The sequence below is a fragment of the Myxine glutinosa genome, chromosome 5, assembly GCF_964187855.1.
Source record: "Myxine glutinosa chromosome 5, kmMyxGlut1.1, whole genome shotgun sequence".
NCBI lineage: Eukaryota > Metazoa > Chordata > Myxini > Myxiniformes > Myxinidae > Myxine > Myxine glutinosa.
Genome location: NC_136265.1, coordinates 47,722,524 through 47,740,067, shown reverse-complemented (window position 1 = coordinate 47,740,067; position 17,544 = coordinate 47,722,524). Strand labels below are relative to the sequence as shown.

At 47.0% G+C, this 17,544-nt stretch overlaps 1 protein-coding gene across 1 annotated transcript; it reads left to right on the top strand.

The window, feature by feature from the left end:
* Positions 1-363: 363 nt before the first annotated feature.
* Positions 364-3,269, top strand: LOC144892262 (uncharacterized). Its single transcript, XM_078778009.1, has 2 exons — positions 364-1,346; positions 1,407-3,269. The coding sequence occupies exon 2, from the start codon at positions 1,929-1,931 to the stop codon at positions 3,267-3,269; it is 1,341 nt and encodes a 446-aa protein (XP_078634135.1). The 5' UTR covers positions 364-1,346; positions 1,407-1,928.
* Positions 3,270-17,544: the final 14,275 nt, after the last annotated feature.

The following is a 17,544-nucleotide window of genomic DNA, read 5'->3' as shown; positions in this document are numbered from 1 at the left end:
GGTGGTATCCAGGGAGCTGAGGAGTTTGTTCACGTTGTAAAGTTTGTTTATTTAGTTTGTTTATTGTAGAGAAGAGTGCTTTTGGGATTCCGGAGCCAGAGTGGATAATTTGAGGGTAGTAGGTGGAGTAGAGGACATCTTTGCAGTGCTGTAGGTGGTCCTTGTAGGCTTGGGGGTGAACTAATTTGGGTTTAATAGGCACAAGCTGGTCTAAACAGGGTGAGGAGGATGGCGTGATTGATGATGTCAAAGGAGGCGTTGAGGTGAGGAGGATGAAAATGTTGAGGTTGCCGGCATCAGAGGAGAGAAAAGGTCGCTGGTGATTTTGAGGAGAGCAGTTTCAGTACTGTGGCTGAAGCAGAATCCGGATTGGGATGTTTCATACAGGTTATTGGCAGAGTGGTGATGTTTGAGTTGAGTGGCCACAGCACGTTCCAAAACTTTTGACAGAAAGGGTAGATTGGAGATGGGTCTGAAGTTATTTAGGGTGTCAGGGTTTAGTCCAGGGTTTTTCCAAAATGGGGGTGAAGTTTCACGAGTTTTGGGGAAATCGGTATGTGAAGCTGGATTAAGTTGGAACTGCTGGATGAGCCATGGAGATGGATTGGGTTTTGTTGTTGGTTGTCTGGGTGTTCGGTTGTTGCATTGCCAAAGGTTTCTGTGTGGTGGACACACTCGTTGGCTGTTGTCTTGTGTGACGTGGATGGAGATGTATGTGGCTGTGTGTGGCTGCCTGGAGGGGAAGGCGGCTACAGTGGTTGATATTGGTTGTGGGTTGTCCGGGGTGCTTCGATTTGCATAAAGGGTGAAGATTGGGATATTACATTATTTTAAGTAAGTATTGGTATGAGTAATTACATAAGTAATTATGAGCTATTATGAGTAATTAGTGGTATGAGTATTAGTTATGAGTAAGTGATTATTTTAGTAAAGTTACATGTTTCGCTGTGTTGTGGATCTGCGGACAAGCTAGTTTGATGGGTACCCTGGGGTCTTCGGCGTGTCTATGTGTTTGGCTGTCTGTCACACCGGACTCTTGAATGGGTTTTCATGAGACGAATTTCAGAATTGATGACAATTCAGTGAGTATGGTGGACAACGTGAAGTGGCTGGTGTGAAGGAAGGGGTTGGGAAAGATGGACCCCCTTCACGAATACCCAGTAGGGTAGCTTAATTTCAGACATAACAGTGAGAATCTATTTTGAGCGAATCACAGTGGGTGAGGAAAACATTGTGTGTGACCAGACACCAGAACTGACCAGAATTGAAATTGGAAGTAGACCAGGTTATTTCTATTATTTGTTTATTCGTGAAAATAAATAAATAATAGGGGGAGGTTAATGGAGGTTAATGGTGGTTTGTTTGTGTTAATGGAGGTTAATGGTGGTTTGTTTGTGTTAATGGAGGTTAATGGTGGTTTGTTTGTGGTAATTCTAGTTGAAACTCTCGCTGAAGTAATTTTCGTTTATTTTTATTTTTTGATTCGATTTGAGAGTTGAGATGATTGATTTTTTATTAATTTTATAATTTTATTTTTATTGATGTTGGAAACAGGTAATGGGATGCTGAGAGAAGGATGGAATTTAATTTGAATTGGACTGGATTAAATGGGATTGAATTTAAAAATTGAATATTGAATAAAATTGGATCCACTTGGAAAAAAGTGGATTAGGAAATTGGAGACCTGTAGACCAGGCGCTCCCAGGAGACTTGTGGACCAGGTGTTCCACCAGAGGAAAAAGACCAGGTGTTCGTGGAGCACTTCACCTGCAAGAACGCCTTGGAACCAAGGTGGAAGGGACCAGTCCAGGTGTTGCTGACTACACCAACGGCAGTCTTTTGCGAGGGCAAGACTTCGTGGATCCACGCCACGCACTGTAAGTTGGCCATACAAGCACCAGACACCACACCCCCAGAACACAGTAAGGATGGGCCTAATCATAGGTACAATACTATTGATAGCGACAGCAGCTAGGGGAAACTCCGATTCCAATAGATGCGAAAACGAAACCCGACACCTCACCGTAACATGGGGACAAAGAGTATCACTACCATGTTTCGAACAGAAAGCCCTGCACACAAATTGGGTAAGCGTAAAATGGCTAGCACTGTCGGCAGGGCCTGGACGCGTTGGCATGGTACTACAAAAGCAACGAGAGTTCCGGGAAGACGGGCGAGCTAGCATTGAGACCTTGGCCCAACCAGGATACAAATGGGGAACCCCTGATTTTAAGCTACAAACACGCACGCGCCTAGAGAAAGGCATGACTATGCAGGTCCGGTGCAGCGTCTGGACCCCTGGCGCGGCCGGTGGCGAAAAGAACTACATACGATGCAACGAATACATACTCACGCCACAACCCCAGAATAAGGCCCCAAAGAGGGGGGAAAACACATATTGGAAAGTGGCCAGGGAGGTGGCAACAATTCAAAATAGGACACACCGCTGGTCGTGCATGCGCTTTCCCCAAGCAGGCACCACAGGAATACACATGATAGTGCTACCTCTGTCCCTCAATGACCTCTGCTCACAACCTATCGATCCCCCATGTTTAGTCACCACGCTGGAAAGAGAAGGGGTTGACAACGGCAAGAGTTGCAATCGACAATTTAATTATCGCCCGTCAATGATTGCCCATGTGGCCGAGAGGCCTGCCCCCGTCTGGGTCAAACCACAGAAAGGGAGGGTCTGCCTCCAGGGTTCCGGCCACTTGCGTATGGGAGAATCAGAATGCGCCTACACTCTCCCCGGGAAGCTGGGACAAGGGAGCTCGGGGATTACATTACGAATAGTACTGCAAGATAAACGCAACCACAACATAACGGCTATAACATTCTCTAGGGGGGTTAGTAGGATTAATGGGGTGGTAAAGGGACTCCAGTGCTTATCCACCCACCTGGTCCCACCCCATGGGACAATGTTTATATGCGGCGACAAGGCTTACCCCTATTTACCAAATAATTGGGGGGGCACATGTTATCTGGGTTCAGTCCTTCCTGACGTTGAGATACTGGATGAGCTAGACCCAAAGTCCTTGGACAGGCGTTATAAGAGGTCAGTCATGAACGAAGATGGAACCACTAAACTACACGGGAGCCTAGGGGAAAAGGTGTTTGGTTTCTTCTTCCCAGGAGCGGGCACAGTCATGGATAGTTTCCGGATAGATAAATTGGCTTTGGCCCTAGAAAAGGTGGCAAACGACACCGCTACGGCTCATGACATACTATTGGATCGATCGGATCGCGCGCGAAAATTCTTATACATTTAGCTGGCTCACTGACTGGTTCCAGGGATGGACGGGCACCATAGTGAAGTGGTTATTGACCGCACTGGCTGTGATAATCGGGGTAGTAATTTGGGGGGCACTAATGAAATCTCTAGTCCTCCTCTATATGAGAAAGTATTTTACAGGATGGAAAGTGAAGAAGCCGCCGACAACAACTATGGCTCTGACCACAGAGGCCGTCGACCTGAACGGGTCCTTCAACAAGGCAGTTGCGACCAGCGCTCCAGAAAATTGTATTGAATTTTGTGACGACTGTGATACTTGTGTGGATCCCATGTGGGAACTGGCTGCTGCCTGTAACGGTGTATGTGATGACTGTGATACTTGTGCTATAAACCCCTTGCGTGTACTGGCTAACGCTGCTTATGTATTACAAGCTGACAGCTGCACGCCCCCTTCCGACCCAACTATGGATCTGATTGCGACACTGGGTCTGGCGGTTGAGGGACCCGACGCGGATGTCCTAGACCCGCAAGCCGACCAGGCGCCCATGGGAGACTTTGACATAAAGGAAGTCCCTCTCTTTTCTTCAAATGTTTCGGATCTCTTTGATCCAAATGTTTCGGATCTCTTTGATCCACATGTTGCGGATCTCTTTGCTTCAAGTGATTCGGATTCGGATTTTTACGCTCTGTACCCTGACCAGGAAATTGAGACACAAGATACTGACGACATTTTGTATTCCCCAGAACAGCAACACGTGAGGGACCTCATGGGCATGACCGTTGATTAACTTCGAAGATCTGCAAGGACTGCGTCTGCAAAGGGTGGGGGGAGCCAGTTCCGCAGGGGAAGTGATGCACCCTCTGGCGGAGCAGAACCTCATCTGGACCAGACGTCTTCGTTGTGGATCCGAAACGTTAATGAACTTTCATGTTTTGAGCCCTCAGGCTCCGAGCACGCACCACACGACACGTTCGCCAAATGCACGGGCGAGGCGCTTTGGGCGCACGATATGCCCTTGGGAGATACCCGCATTACACAATTATTTTTCAATACCCGCATTACACAATTATTTTTCAATAAAGCCCGATGTGGCACGTTGTCTCTTAAGATACTTTGTCTCGACGAGACAAGAGGAAGGAATGTCAAGTAGTAGATTTGTTATTGCCTAAAGTTCAGTTATAGACGTTGGGTGCTAATGTGTTATGAGTTATATGATGTCTAAAAATGCTATTTCATAAAGTAAATAAAGGGTTTTTGCTTCGTTTTAGTTTTTGATGAGGAAAGGTTTAAAATGAGGTCATGCTGGACAATGGTATACGTGTGCTTTTTTCAAGGCTGGTCATAAAACCACGCCCACATGCGCTTGTTTTTGCGTAATGCAAGTAGAATGACATGAACCTATCGTTAACTATATATATTTTGTTTTAATCTCAGCAACGCATGACTCTGTATAAACATGCTTTGGATTACTCATGTACACAAACCCATAAAATATATGGGTTTGTTTGGCTAAGCATACACTCTTCTCTTTGTGAGTTACAGTTCTGTTTTCTCGGAGCCCAGAAAAACAATTGATAAGGACGGGCTGACTCCCCCGAATGATAACGGTGGGAGGAACCTCTCCCAGTGTTGTTTGTTCCCTCGGAGATTTCCTGATAAAACGTGTCCCTATATAAATGGACTGGGAATCAATGTGTTTTCAGGAAGGCTTGACGTGGCATGAGACTGGCTCTTGCTATAGATGTCTTGGCCTCCTCCGGATCTGTATAAGTTGGTTCTTTAATAAAGCTGCGCCATTCCAGGCTATTGTGGACTTCTTTTGCAAACGAAGAGCTGATTCTTCACATATATACATATATATATATATATATATATATATATATATATATATATATATATATATATATATATTGTTGCGGATATGGGATTTGGCCTCCATCCATATCCGCTTGTAAATATTCCCCTATTTCCCCAATACTTCCCAACTATCCCCAATCCCCCATTCCCTAGTCCCATTTTCTGTAAACAACACTCTGTAGAACCGACCTTCCCCTATTTCCCCCATTAAATGTCGCACCCAGGTTCACCGCATCTCACGTAGACAACTATAGGACATCTTGCTAGTTATTCTTAGTCTATGTCAGTTAAGGACTCGTTTCCATTAATTCTGACTCTTCGTTGCACCAGAATGTGATTGTATGGCACCGTTAGAAAGTTTAGGACCTCCCAATACCTCCCCGCAGCTCTTCCTCATGGTACAACAACAACTACAACAACAGCGGCGGCGGTGCGGGGAGTGTGCGTCCTCACTCCGGCTTGGTTAGCCGCCATTGAACATGTGCTCCGACGGGGTTACCACGCAGGGGCTCGCTGTCAGCTCCTCGTCAAGGGCGGAGCCCGGTAACCCCCCCGCACCCAATAGAAGCGGTGGACCGATTCCATCTGGGGCGGAGCTAACGAGCCGAGGGTGTGTCACTCCCCGCTGGACATGCGCAGGAAGAGGGAGGTGACGTGAGATGCGCCCCCAGCTTGGAGAGAGAAGACGCCACCTCCTAGCGCTGAGAAATACCTCCCCGCATCTCTGGACCGGACCGGGTCGATTCTGCCCCTGAGCCAAGGTGCACCTTGAGCTATCGACTGCCTGTCCTTCCCTGCCATCATCCCTGTGTAAGTCAGTCTTGTCCCGTTTGTCTGTGGTCTGTCAGGAATAAGATAAGACTGTGTCTAAGTGCCCATCTTGCTGTGCTTTACCTCTTACCGTGTAATCTACCCGTTTCTGCATCACCAATATTATATCCTCCTCCGGAGGTCTTGAGAACTGTACCCCTTGTGTCGTTGCATTTATCCCAGCCGTTGTGTCCTTTCCTTCATTGATTTAGCATAGCGCGATTTGGTCAACGTTCGAGTGGAATCGGGTGAGTTGGGGAAGAATCGGGGAGTAACTGTGCGGACGCGGTAATACCAAACCGCTCGGTAAACTAACATCTAAAACCGCGTCTGTAACAATTGGTTGTCAGGAGTTGGATTCGGACCTGGGACTAAATTTGTTAGGCCCAAATTTTGGAACACCAATTGTACTATTAGAGTAACAATTGGTGTCGAGGAGTGAGATCGGACCCGAAGCGCGTTTCACGCGCTCGAATTTATTAAAGGCGAAATTTGTTTTGTTTTAAAATAAAAACCCGAATTTTGAAAGTCGCGCTATGGCAGATCAAGACGGCTGGGTTCCGGTAGAGGAGAGTAGGGTAGAATCGACCCAGGACCCCAGGGAAGAAGTGGGGAAAATGGTGGAGGAGAGTAAAGAAGGTGTGGTTGAGGAGGTATCAGGTGCACAAAATGGCGATCTCGCGCACGTGGTTACAGCGGCACCAAATTTTGCCGCGCCCTTTGTACCAATGGTGGAAGACATGCAATTAATTATGGCTGAAATGGAGGCCCTTTTGGACAGGAACAGTGAGCGATTGTTAAACCAAATGGAAGCTGACAGTGAGCGATTGTTAAACCAAATGGAAGCAATAACGAACGGATTGGGAAACCAAATGGAAGCAATAACGAACGGATTGGGAAACCAAATGGAAGCAATAACGAACGGATTGGGAAACCAAATGGAAGCAATAACGAACGGATTGGGAAACCAAATTGAAGCAATAACCAACAGAATGGATGACCGCATGCAAAAATGTGGGGAGACCATGGATCGCATGGTGGGCGAAAGGGTCCCAGGGGTGCACGAGGAGGTAAAGCGGGTCGAAAAGCGCTGGTTGAGCGAAGCGGAGGAAAGCACGGGTACAATGACGGGGGTAGAAATCGCGACACGGGGTTTGGAAAAGCCGGCGACCGATGAGGTAGAGGGTGTTTTATTAAAGCCAGCGGTCGTCGAGGTAAATAAAGAAAAAGCAGTGCTGGGAATTGAAATTGAAGAGATGACGGAGGTAGCCCGGGAATTGCAGGGAGAAATGGAATATGTACAAAGTCCCTGTTCAAATCATGATGATGTACTCGCTAATCCAAATGGAAGTTTGCAGGTTTTGGTGCAGGGAGGAAGAAGAACCCCGAAGGTGAGACGTGCTGTTGTGTATTGTGCTGGGAGATTTTGTAAGAGGATGTTTGGCGACAAAATAATTTTCGCGCGCTTGGGATCGAGGAGGCATCCGGGTGTTGGTGAGGGGTCCCGTGTGAGTGGAAATGGCACGTGTGGGAGGAAAAAGTGTGCGTCGGCGAGTGGGTGTGTTATAAAGTGTGGGAGTGAAACCGAGTGCGAGCGAGAATGCACGTCGGGGTGTACGGAGTGTACGTGCGAGGGTGAGAGTGACACGAGGAGTGAGTTGGTGGTGGAGCGGGTGCGAGAATGCACGCTTGGAATGGTTGAGGGTGTGCGAGGAAGCACACCTGAGTGGGTCATGGCGCGAGTGTGGGAGAGCCCATCTGAGCGCGTTAGTGGGTGGATGCCAGAGTGTACGCCCATGGTGAGTGTTACGGAGGACGTAACGGAGGAGAGGTGTGTGCAAGAGTGTGCGCGAGAGGTGTGGTGTGTAACAGGGAGAGCGTTGGTGGAATGTACGGACGGCGTTGGAACGCCGGGTTTTGTGAGGGTGAAAGGGGTAGCGTATGCTTGTGAGCATGCCGGTGAAGCATCGACGGTAACCGGGTTAGCGGTTAGGGCGACGGATAGCCGATGCGAGCACTCGGTGCGAGGGGTGCTTTGTTGGGTGCGAGGCCCGGCGCGGATCGATGTTGCGTCGCTTCTCTTCGAAGCGTCGTTGCCGATTCGGGCTTGGCCCCGCCCCGCACGGTCGAGTCCGGGCCTTGTAGGGCGAGGCGACCGGTCCGGTTCAAGGGCGAGTGGGAGGAAGCGGCACGGTGCCCCCTCGTGGGGACGGGGTTCCGACCGGGGGAGATTGAGCCATCGGGCCCGGGACCGCAATGTGCCGCGCCGAGATGGTGCGTGGAGCCTCGGTCCAACCAAACCACCTCCCTTGAACCGAAAGCCGGACAGATTCAACCTGCAGGCGACCAAACCACCCGAATTCATTGCTCGGCTTTACGAACCGAGTTTAATGATGTCACGACGCACCGAGGCTAGGATATAGTGGACTGTGATGATGATGGTAGTGATTTGATACGAAATTTATAATAGTGGGTAGAATTGGCAGTAAATGGAAAATTTTTGAATTGGTTGGAATTTGGACAAGCAAAATTGGTAGTGGGAGATGCCCGATGTGGTGGGATGGCAACTCTGTCATCCCTCACAAACAGATGGGGGCAAATGCGCAATAGTTCATGGGGTGGCTATGACAACCGAGCCAGGGAGGGCTTGGTTATATTGATAGGGATCTAGCGAAGATGACATTAGGTGACGTTAAGGTTAGATAGTGACTGATACCTGTAGTGGGGACGCAGGTAGTTTAGTGTGGATTATAATGACGAGGGAGCGCAATAGTTTAAAGGGACGACTGGGAAGCGCAAGTTTCAGAGGGGAGTAGTTAGATGAGATGATGCCGTGTGTGTGAGGATTGAACAGGTGTGATTGCACAGGTGTGCAACTGAACAGGTGTGTGGAGCAGTGTATGAGGGAGTAGTGGTGATTGTGTGTTGTGTTGACCAACTGGTCCAGGAAGAGGAGGAGGGTGCAGGTGGCACCAGGTGATTGCACAGGTGTGCAACAACAGGTGTATGTGGCTGTGTGGAATAAATGGAGTATTGGAATGGATGGTCGTGGAGTGAGTATGGTGGAAATTGTGGAGTGGAGTGGATGGTGCGAAGGTGTGAATGGGGGAAGAGTGGACCCCCATCACGGATACCCGGGGTGGGTAGAGTAAGTGTTAGGTAGAGGGTACAGGTAAATTGTGGTTGGATATTGGCATCTGTGGTGCGGTGAAAGAATGGTCTTTGGATGGGTGCATTAGTGTTGTGGAAATGGCTGGGCGTGTAGCCTGTTAGTGTGTGTAGTTGATTTGGGCACTCCACCACTGTGAGGATGTCGGCCAGGTGAGGCCGCAGGTGGGCTCTGGGAGCCGGTAGTTGTGGATGGGGCCCGAGGATCCGGAGGACGGACCCGGGTAGCCCAGTGCCAGAGGGCACTGAGGGGGTGAGAGTGCGAGAGGGCCTTCCCCAGTTAGTTAGGTTAGGGTGAGGAGCTAGGTAAGCTCGGGTGGCAACTGCAGTGGTGGAGGTGTGCAGGTGGGTAGACCTGCTGGGAGAGCTACACGTCGCAGCCCAGAAATTGTGCGAGGGCACCGGGAGATGAATCGGGGGAGTGAGACCCCAAATTGAGAAGCACCACAGTTTGGTCAATGGGAATTGGTTTTTAGAACCCATAGTGTAAGCTGGCCAATGGATTGGCAGGGAGAGACCCCGGGTAGTGCAAAGTGTGTTAAAGTCATTTAGAGGATAGTTAGGAAGAAGGATCTCCTCGCACCATCTGCATCCACTCACCTGAGGTGACAGGTACTCCACACCATGCCATGTTTTGATTATTTTTTACTGTGCAAATGTTTTGGATTGTGAGACGCATCATGACGTGGGTGTGACATTGTGCGTAATTCCATCTCTGCCTCCTTATGAGGATTGATGATGAATTTGGTGATGGCAAATTTTGAAGTAGAGGGATTGTGGAGACGAATTTGGTATAGGGGAAATATGGGGAAGACGTGACAGTAGTGACGAATTTGTAAATGTGTAGATTTTTGTACATATGGGGTAAGGGCAAGGGTAGGGTAGGTGACAGGGGGGTGACGTACGGTAGGGACGAGCTTTCTCACTTCGCCCTCCGTACGCATTTCGCCTTGCATTGCCTTATTGACGTGTACCCTTGTGACCTTACCCCTCGCTCAATTGTCTTTCCCCTTTTGTCTCCCACATGACCTGTGCGCCACTGGGTGCCGAGGGGAGCGTGCGTGGGTCGGCCATTGTGCGCCCGAAATTCCCAGAACCAGCTGTCTGCATCGATGCACCACATTATGGACCACATGTCTGTGGCCGAGCACCACTTATGGACCCCATGGGTTGGGGCATGGCCCCTCTGCTGGAACTGGCCATGAGGGCCCGAAATCTTGCTGGCGGACCTTGGCCACAGGGCACCGATGCCCCACAGGTGAACCACACGTAGTCGGCCCCTGTGGGCCATAAATAAAATAAAAACGGACACGTTAGGTGCATTCTTTTATTGCAAATAGGCCGCCAGCAAGGGAAGATGACAACACCAGGAAAATAATAATCACCAGCAGAGGGAGCCGAAGAGCAAGAGACACCTGCAGGGTTAGGGGTTGTTGTTTTTATTTTCATGAACAATGGTGACTGCACCGATTGGTGCTTGAGGGTGCTTTGGTGCGTTTTTGGGTGCTTTAATGGTGCATTGATGCAGAGCAGACTGTCTCCCCCCCAGAAAGAACAATCACAGGTCCTGGGTTAGTCTTGTAAATAAAGTGGCGTCAATTGTAAATAATGCTCCCTACCGGCTGTATGTTTAGTTTGAGGATTCTTTCCGCGATTCGGTTATCCTGTGGGTGTGTTTCTGTGAGGAGAAGGGTGCAACGTTGCAGGGGGACATATTTACTCATTTGTGAACATCTGTAAAACTGTCGCACTCAGGGTTGAGTTAATAGTAGAGGGAACTACATCTGAGTGCCACACTAACGTAGGTAAAAATTTATCGGGTCGGGACGCCCCGAGGTAGAGAAGGGTGCAATGTTGCGGATATGGGATTTGGCCTCCATCCATATCCGCTTGTAAATATTCCCCTATTTCCCCAATACTTCCCAACTATCCCCAATCCCCCATTCCCTAGTCCCATTTTCTGTAAACAACACTCTGTAGAACCGACCTTCCCCTATTTCCCCCATTAAATGTCGCACCCAGGTTCACCGCATCTCACGTAGACAACTATAGGACATCTTGCTAGTTATTCTTAGTCTATGTCAGTTAAGGACTCGTTTCCATTAATTCTGACTCTTCGTTGCACCAGAATGTGATTGTATGGCACCGTTAGAAAGTTTAGGACCTCCCAATACCTCCCCGCAGCTCTTCCTCATGGTACAACAACAACTACAACAACAGCGGCGGCGGCGCGGGGAGTGTGCGTCCTCACTCCGGCTTGGTTAGCCGCCATTGAACATGTGCTCCGACGGGGTTACCACGCAGGGGCTCGCTGTCAGCTCCTCGTCAAGGGCGGAGCCCGGTAACCCCCCCCGCACCCAATAGAAGCGGTGGACCGATTCCATCTTGGGCGGAGCTAACGAGCCGAGGGCGTGTCACTCCCCGCTGGACATGCGCAGGAAGAGGGAGGTGACGTGAGATGCGCCCCCAGCTTGGAGAGAGAAGACGCCACCTCCTAGCGCTGAGAAATACCTCCCCGCATCTCTGGACCGGACCGGGTCGATTCTGCCCCTGAGCCAAGGTGCACCTTGAGCTATCGACTGCCTGTCCTTCCCTGCCATCATCCCTGTGTAAGTCAGTCTTGTCCCGTTTGTCTGTGGTCTGTCAGGAATAAGATAAGACTGTGTCTAAGTGCCCATCTTGCTGTGCTTTACCTCTTACCGTGTAATCTACCCGTTTCTGCATCACCAATATTATATCCTCCTCCGGAGGTCTTGAGAACTGTACCCCTTGTGTCGTTGCATTTATCCCAGCCGTTGTGTCCTTTCCTTCATTGATTTAGCATAGCGCGATTTGGTCAACGTTCGAGTGGAATCGGGTGAGTTGGGGAAGAATCGGGGAGTAACTGTGCGGACGCGGTAATACCAAACCGCTCGGTAAACTAACATCTAAAACCGCGTCTGTAACAATATATATATATATATATATATATATATATATATATATATATATATATATATATATATATATTGTTACGGTTTTTAGAACCTTCACTTTTTAAATTTATTAAAATTTCCTATGTACATTTCCCCTTTAATTGGCTGTTAATTAAAATGAGTGCACCATAGCTAGTCCATGTACAAGCACGTAGGCCACCATATACCTTTCTAAATAGTTATTTCCTTATTTTGTGTATCAGTGAAGGCTCTGTCTCCCATTAATTGACACTGCATTGCACCGAATTGAAATAAGATAGGATCCCTCCGACACCCCCATGGCCTCTTCAAAGTGCCAGTAACTTTGGGTGGGGTTATTGGCATCACCTTCAGCCCAAGACTCCATTGCACACGAGGTCATCTCGGAGCAGAAGGTGGGAGGAGTCAGCAAAGCGCCAGGAACAAGGCGTGGCTTTGCGAACGCTTCCTCAAGGGGTGGGATCGGTGAGCCCTCGCGACCAATCAAGGCCGAGGCGAGCTCACCGATGGGCGTTTCCAACAGGCCGGCGGCTTGATTGCGATGCGCCTCATAAAAGGGGGTGGGGAAGGACTGCAGAGTCAGATGCGGGAGATGAACCACAGATAAGCGAGAGACCACCGCAGCTTTGAATCCACCGCAGCTTTGACCACCGCAGCTTTGAGCCTTGACGGCAGTTTCGACCGCGGCCGCGAAGCAACGCCGCCATGCGAACACGTTCGAGGAGGGTCGGCGGCTGCTCACCTCGAGCCGCACCATCACACGAACCGGACCCGCAATTAGGCTGGGCCAAATCGGAGGTGATTTTCCTAATTCAATGTAATTTACCTAAAAGTTGTGAGTGAGTATCAGGAACAAAATCATGAAAAAAAAATTCAAAAATATTGACGTTTTACGGTCAGACAGCCCGTTACCATAGCAACAGTTACAGACGACTCAAAAAATGCCTAAATTGACGATTTCTCAAGCTGTGTTTGACCCCCAGAGTTGATTCTGGTACGAAAAGATGCAGAATTGAAAGCCAAGGATGATTGGATAGCTTAACAATGTCTGTGACACAATTCAATACCACTTTTATCCAAAAAACTAATTTTTGTCTGAAATTTCAAGCATATTTATGGAAAAAAATTGAAAAGTTTGCTTTTTAATCATAGGATAACCATTAATCAAATCAAATTTACTTTAAATTGTCTTTTACAACCTTGTATTGTCCAGTTTTTATAACTGTTATAACGTTTTAGGCATGGATACAAAAGCCAAGACCGTGTTGTGGCTCTTCGAAAAGTGTCCCCCCATCTTCAATCGACCAGGAAACCAGGGATTCACTGGCCCTTATCCACCAACAGGGGAACTGGTTGTTCTCCAGTACCATGGGTATCACAGACATCTGCAGGAAACCAGCCACCTTCAGTCTAGCAAAAAGGATGCAGTCAAGCTTGTAGTGAAGGACTTGCAGGACCGTCGGCAGCTGGGAGATATCTACACACCCGAAGAGCTGGAAGACATAACCAGTCTCGCTGCATTCATGTCAGTCTTCTACACTAAAGCGTGGTTGACATGTACCAGTGCTGCAGATGCACCATCTAACGACCTGTACCTGATGAAGAACCTCCTCAAGGCTGAGGCCAGTATCGCAAAGAATCCAACAAAGTGGCCTGCCAAATTTCTGTCCTTTGTGACTGTGGCCCGAGAGAAGCTTCAAAACCATTTGTGGTACCTCTCAGAGAGATTGGTCTCTTTGGCACTCTTTTCGGACAGAACGTCATCTGACAAGCAGACTATGAGAAGGGCTATGCTCAGGTACCATGGGACTGCACATAACATGATACAGGAGATGCCAGCCTCACAGCAATTGGGGAGTAAAGCCCTCAAAGACTTTGTTGGTTACGACTCTTGGAGCATGTTTGAACTCTTGGGTATTGACTCCAGTTTTGTCAAGCTCACCGTTGCACAGTGGCCCACCGCAGACAGCTATCGTCATGGCAAGGAAGTTGTGGCCAAACTCCCAGTTGTCAATGACGCAGCAGAGCGGACACTTGGACTCGCCACAGATTTGAACACTAACAAGGCCCCCACATCTGAGGCGCAGCTCCAGGCTCTATACAGGGTTGGGAAGGGCGTCAGGGAGAAGCTGCATGGACTGGCAACATCCACTGAGGTTGTGACTAAGAAGTCATTGGCCTCCATTGATTACAATTGGGACTAGGTTTTTTATTTTGTTATCAATGTTCAATGTCAGACCTTAAATTTGAGACAAAAAAGCTTAATCAATGACAAAAGTTAATTTAAAGTACATTTAATTTGACTATAGCTCTGATTAATGATTATCCTATGATTAAAAAGCAAAATTTTCATTTTTTTTTTCAAACAAATGCCATTTGAGATGAAAATGAGTTTTTGGGATAAAAGTTGTATTGAATTGTGTCACAGACATTGTTAAACTATCCAATCATCCTTGGCTTTCAATTCTGAATCTTTTGGTACCAGAATCAACTCTGGGGGTCACACACAGCCTGAGAAATCATCGATTTTAAGAATTTTTTGAGTCGTCTGTAACGGTTGCTATGGTAACGGGCTGTTTTACCGTAAGACGTCAATATTTTTGAAAAAACATTTCATGGTTTTGTTTCTGTTACCCAGCCACAACTTTTAGGTAAATTACAACCTTGTAGTATGAAAAATTGAGAATCACCCCTGATTTGGCCCAGCCTAACCCGCATCCTTCCAGCTCTGTGGACCACCTGAACCTTCCTCCCCTTCCAGCCATTCGTTCCTGCCTTCATTCCCCACTCGTGTAAGTCTGATTGTCGTCTGTTTGTCTGTGTTGTCCTGGGGTTTAAGTAAGACTGTATAGGTAAGCTAGAAATTGCTCTGTGTCCTTCTGCTCCTTCCATTTCCCTGTAAATTACATTCCTTTCTTCTCTGCTTTGGTTGTGTGTAAATAATTAATAAATACCTGTGTTCTTTCTTTACCCCTTTTGCTTCCTCACATTCAGTCGTTTTAGGGATTTCCCCATTGAACACCTGTGGCACGATTTGGCCAACGAATAAGAATCGGGTCTAGTTTTTGTTAATGGTTCGAGCCGCGGCTGCTAATCCGCTCGGCAAATAACATCTTGTCCACGGTCTCGAACGAGGTTGCTCACCTGCCTCTCTGGAGAATTACTTGGTGGTGAGGTGTTTTGAATTAACGTGGTGGTGAGGTGTTTTGAATTACTTGGTGGTGAGGTGTTTTGAATTACTTGGTGGTGAGGTGTTTTGAATTACTTGGTGGTGAGGTGTTTTGAATTAACTTGCTGGTGAGATGTTTTGAATTACATGGTGGTGAGGTGTTTTGAATTAACGTGGTGGTGAGGTGTTTTGTATTACTTGGTGGTGAGGTGTTTTGAATTACTTGGTGGTGAGGTGTTTTGAATTACTTGGTGGTGAGGTGTTTTGAATTAGTGGTGGTGAGGTGTTTTGAATTACTTGGTGGTGAGGTGTTTTGAATTAACGTGGTGGTGAGGTGTTTTGAATTACTTGGTGGTGAGGTGTTTTTAATTACTTGGTGGTGAGGTGTTTTGAATTAACGTGGTGGTGAAGTGTTTTGAATTAACGTGGTGGTGAGGTGTTTTGAATTACTTGGTGGTGAGGTGTTTTGAATTACTTGGTGGTGAGGTGTTTTGAATTAACGTGGTGGTGAGGTGTTTTGAATTACTTGGTGGTGAGATGTTTTGAATTACATGGTGGTGAGGTGTTTTGAATTAACGTGGTGGTGAGGTGTTTTGAATTACTTGGTGGTGAGGTGTTTTTAATTACTTGGTGGTGAGGTGTTTTGAATTATTTGGTGGTGAGGTGTTTTGAATTAGTGGTGGTGAGGTGTTTTGAATTACTTGGTGGTGAGGTGTAATCGTCCAAAACTTCCATTCTGCACCTACCCTTCCCCTATTATATGTACGTGCTGAGGGCTTCTTTTAAAAAACAAGTACAAAAAGTTTTAATTAAAACAAAAGCCGCGTCGATGTTACACAATGCCTAGATGCAGCTGTGCCTATAACGTCGATGTTATAGGACAGGACATTCCTATTGATTCGATTACTTGATGTTATTTTTGTGCAAAGTGAAAATATATCTCGGCAATTTCCCGTGTGTGGCGACGAATTTTGCACTTGTATTAGTGTGGAAAAACCACTTTTCGCACTTGTGTTAGTGTTGAAAAACCACTTTTCGCACTTGTGTTAGTGTTGAAAAACCACTTTTCGCACTTGTGTTGGTGCAGGAAACCACTTTTGCACTTGTATTAGTGTGGAAAAAACACTTTTTGCACTTGTGATAGTGTTGAAAAAGCACTTTTCGCACTTGTGTTAGTGTTGAAAAACCACTTTTCGCACTTGTGTTAGTGTTGAAAAACCACTTTTCGCACTTGTGTTGGTACAGGAAACCACTTTTGCACTTGTATTAGTGTGGAAAAAACACTTTTCGCACTTGTGTTAGTGTTGAAAAACCACTTTTCACACTTGTGTTAGTGTTGAAAAACCACTTTTCGCACTTGTGTTGGTACAGGAAACCACTTTTGCACTTGTATTAGTGTGTAAAAAACACTTTTCGCACTTGTGATAGTGTTGAAAAACCACTTTTCGCACTTGTGTTAGTGTTGAAAAACCACTTTTCGCACTTGTGTTGGTGCAGGAAACCACTTTTGCACTTGTATTTGTGTGGAAAAACCACTTTTCGCACTTGTGTTAGTGTTGAAAAACCACTTTTCACACTTGTGTTAGTGTTGAAAAACCACTTTTCGCACTTGTGTTAGTGTTGAAAAACCACTTTTCGCACTTGTGTTAGTGTTGAAAAACCACTTTTCGCATTTGTGTGGGTGCAGGAAACCACTTTTGCACTTGTATTAGTGTGGAAAAACCACTTTTCCCACTTGTGTTAGTGTTGAAAAACCACTTTTCGCACTTGTGTTGGTGCAGGAAACCACTTTTGCACTTGTATTAGTGTGGAAAAACCACTTTTCGCACTTGTGTTAGTGTTGAAAAACCACTTTTCGTACTTGTGTTAGTGTTGAAAAACCACTTTTCGCACTTGTTAGTGTTGAAAAACCACTTTTTGCACTTGTGTTGGTGCAGGAAACCACTTTTGCACTTGTATTAGTGTGGAAAAACCACTTTTCGCACTTGTGTTAGTGTTGAAAAACCACGTTTCGCACTTGTGTTGGTGCAGGAAACCACTTTTGCACTTGTATTAGTGTGGCAAAACCACTTTTCGCACTTGTTTTAGTGTTGAAAAACCACTTTCCGCACTTGTGTTAGTGTTGAAAAACCACTTTTCGCACTTGTGTTAATGTTGAAAAACCACTTTTCGCACTTGTGTTGGTGCAGGAAACCACTTTTGCACTTGTATTCGTGTGGAAAAACCACTTTTCACACTTGTGTTAGTGTTGAAAAACCACTTTTCGCACTTGTGTTGGTGCAGGAAACCACTTTTGCACTTGTATTAGTGTGGAAAAAACACTTTTTGCACTTGTGTTAGTGTTGAAAAACCA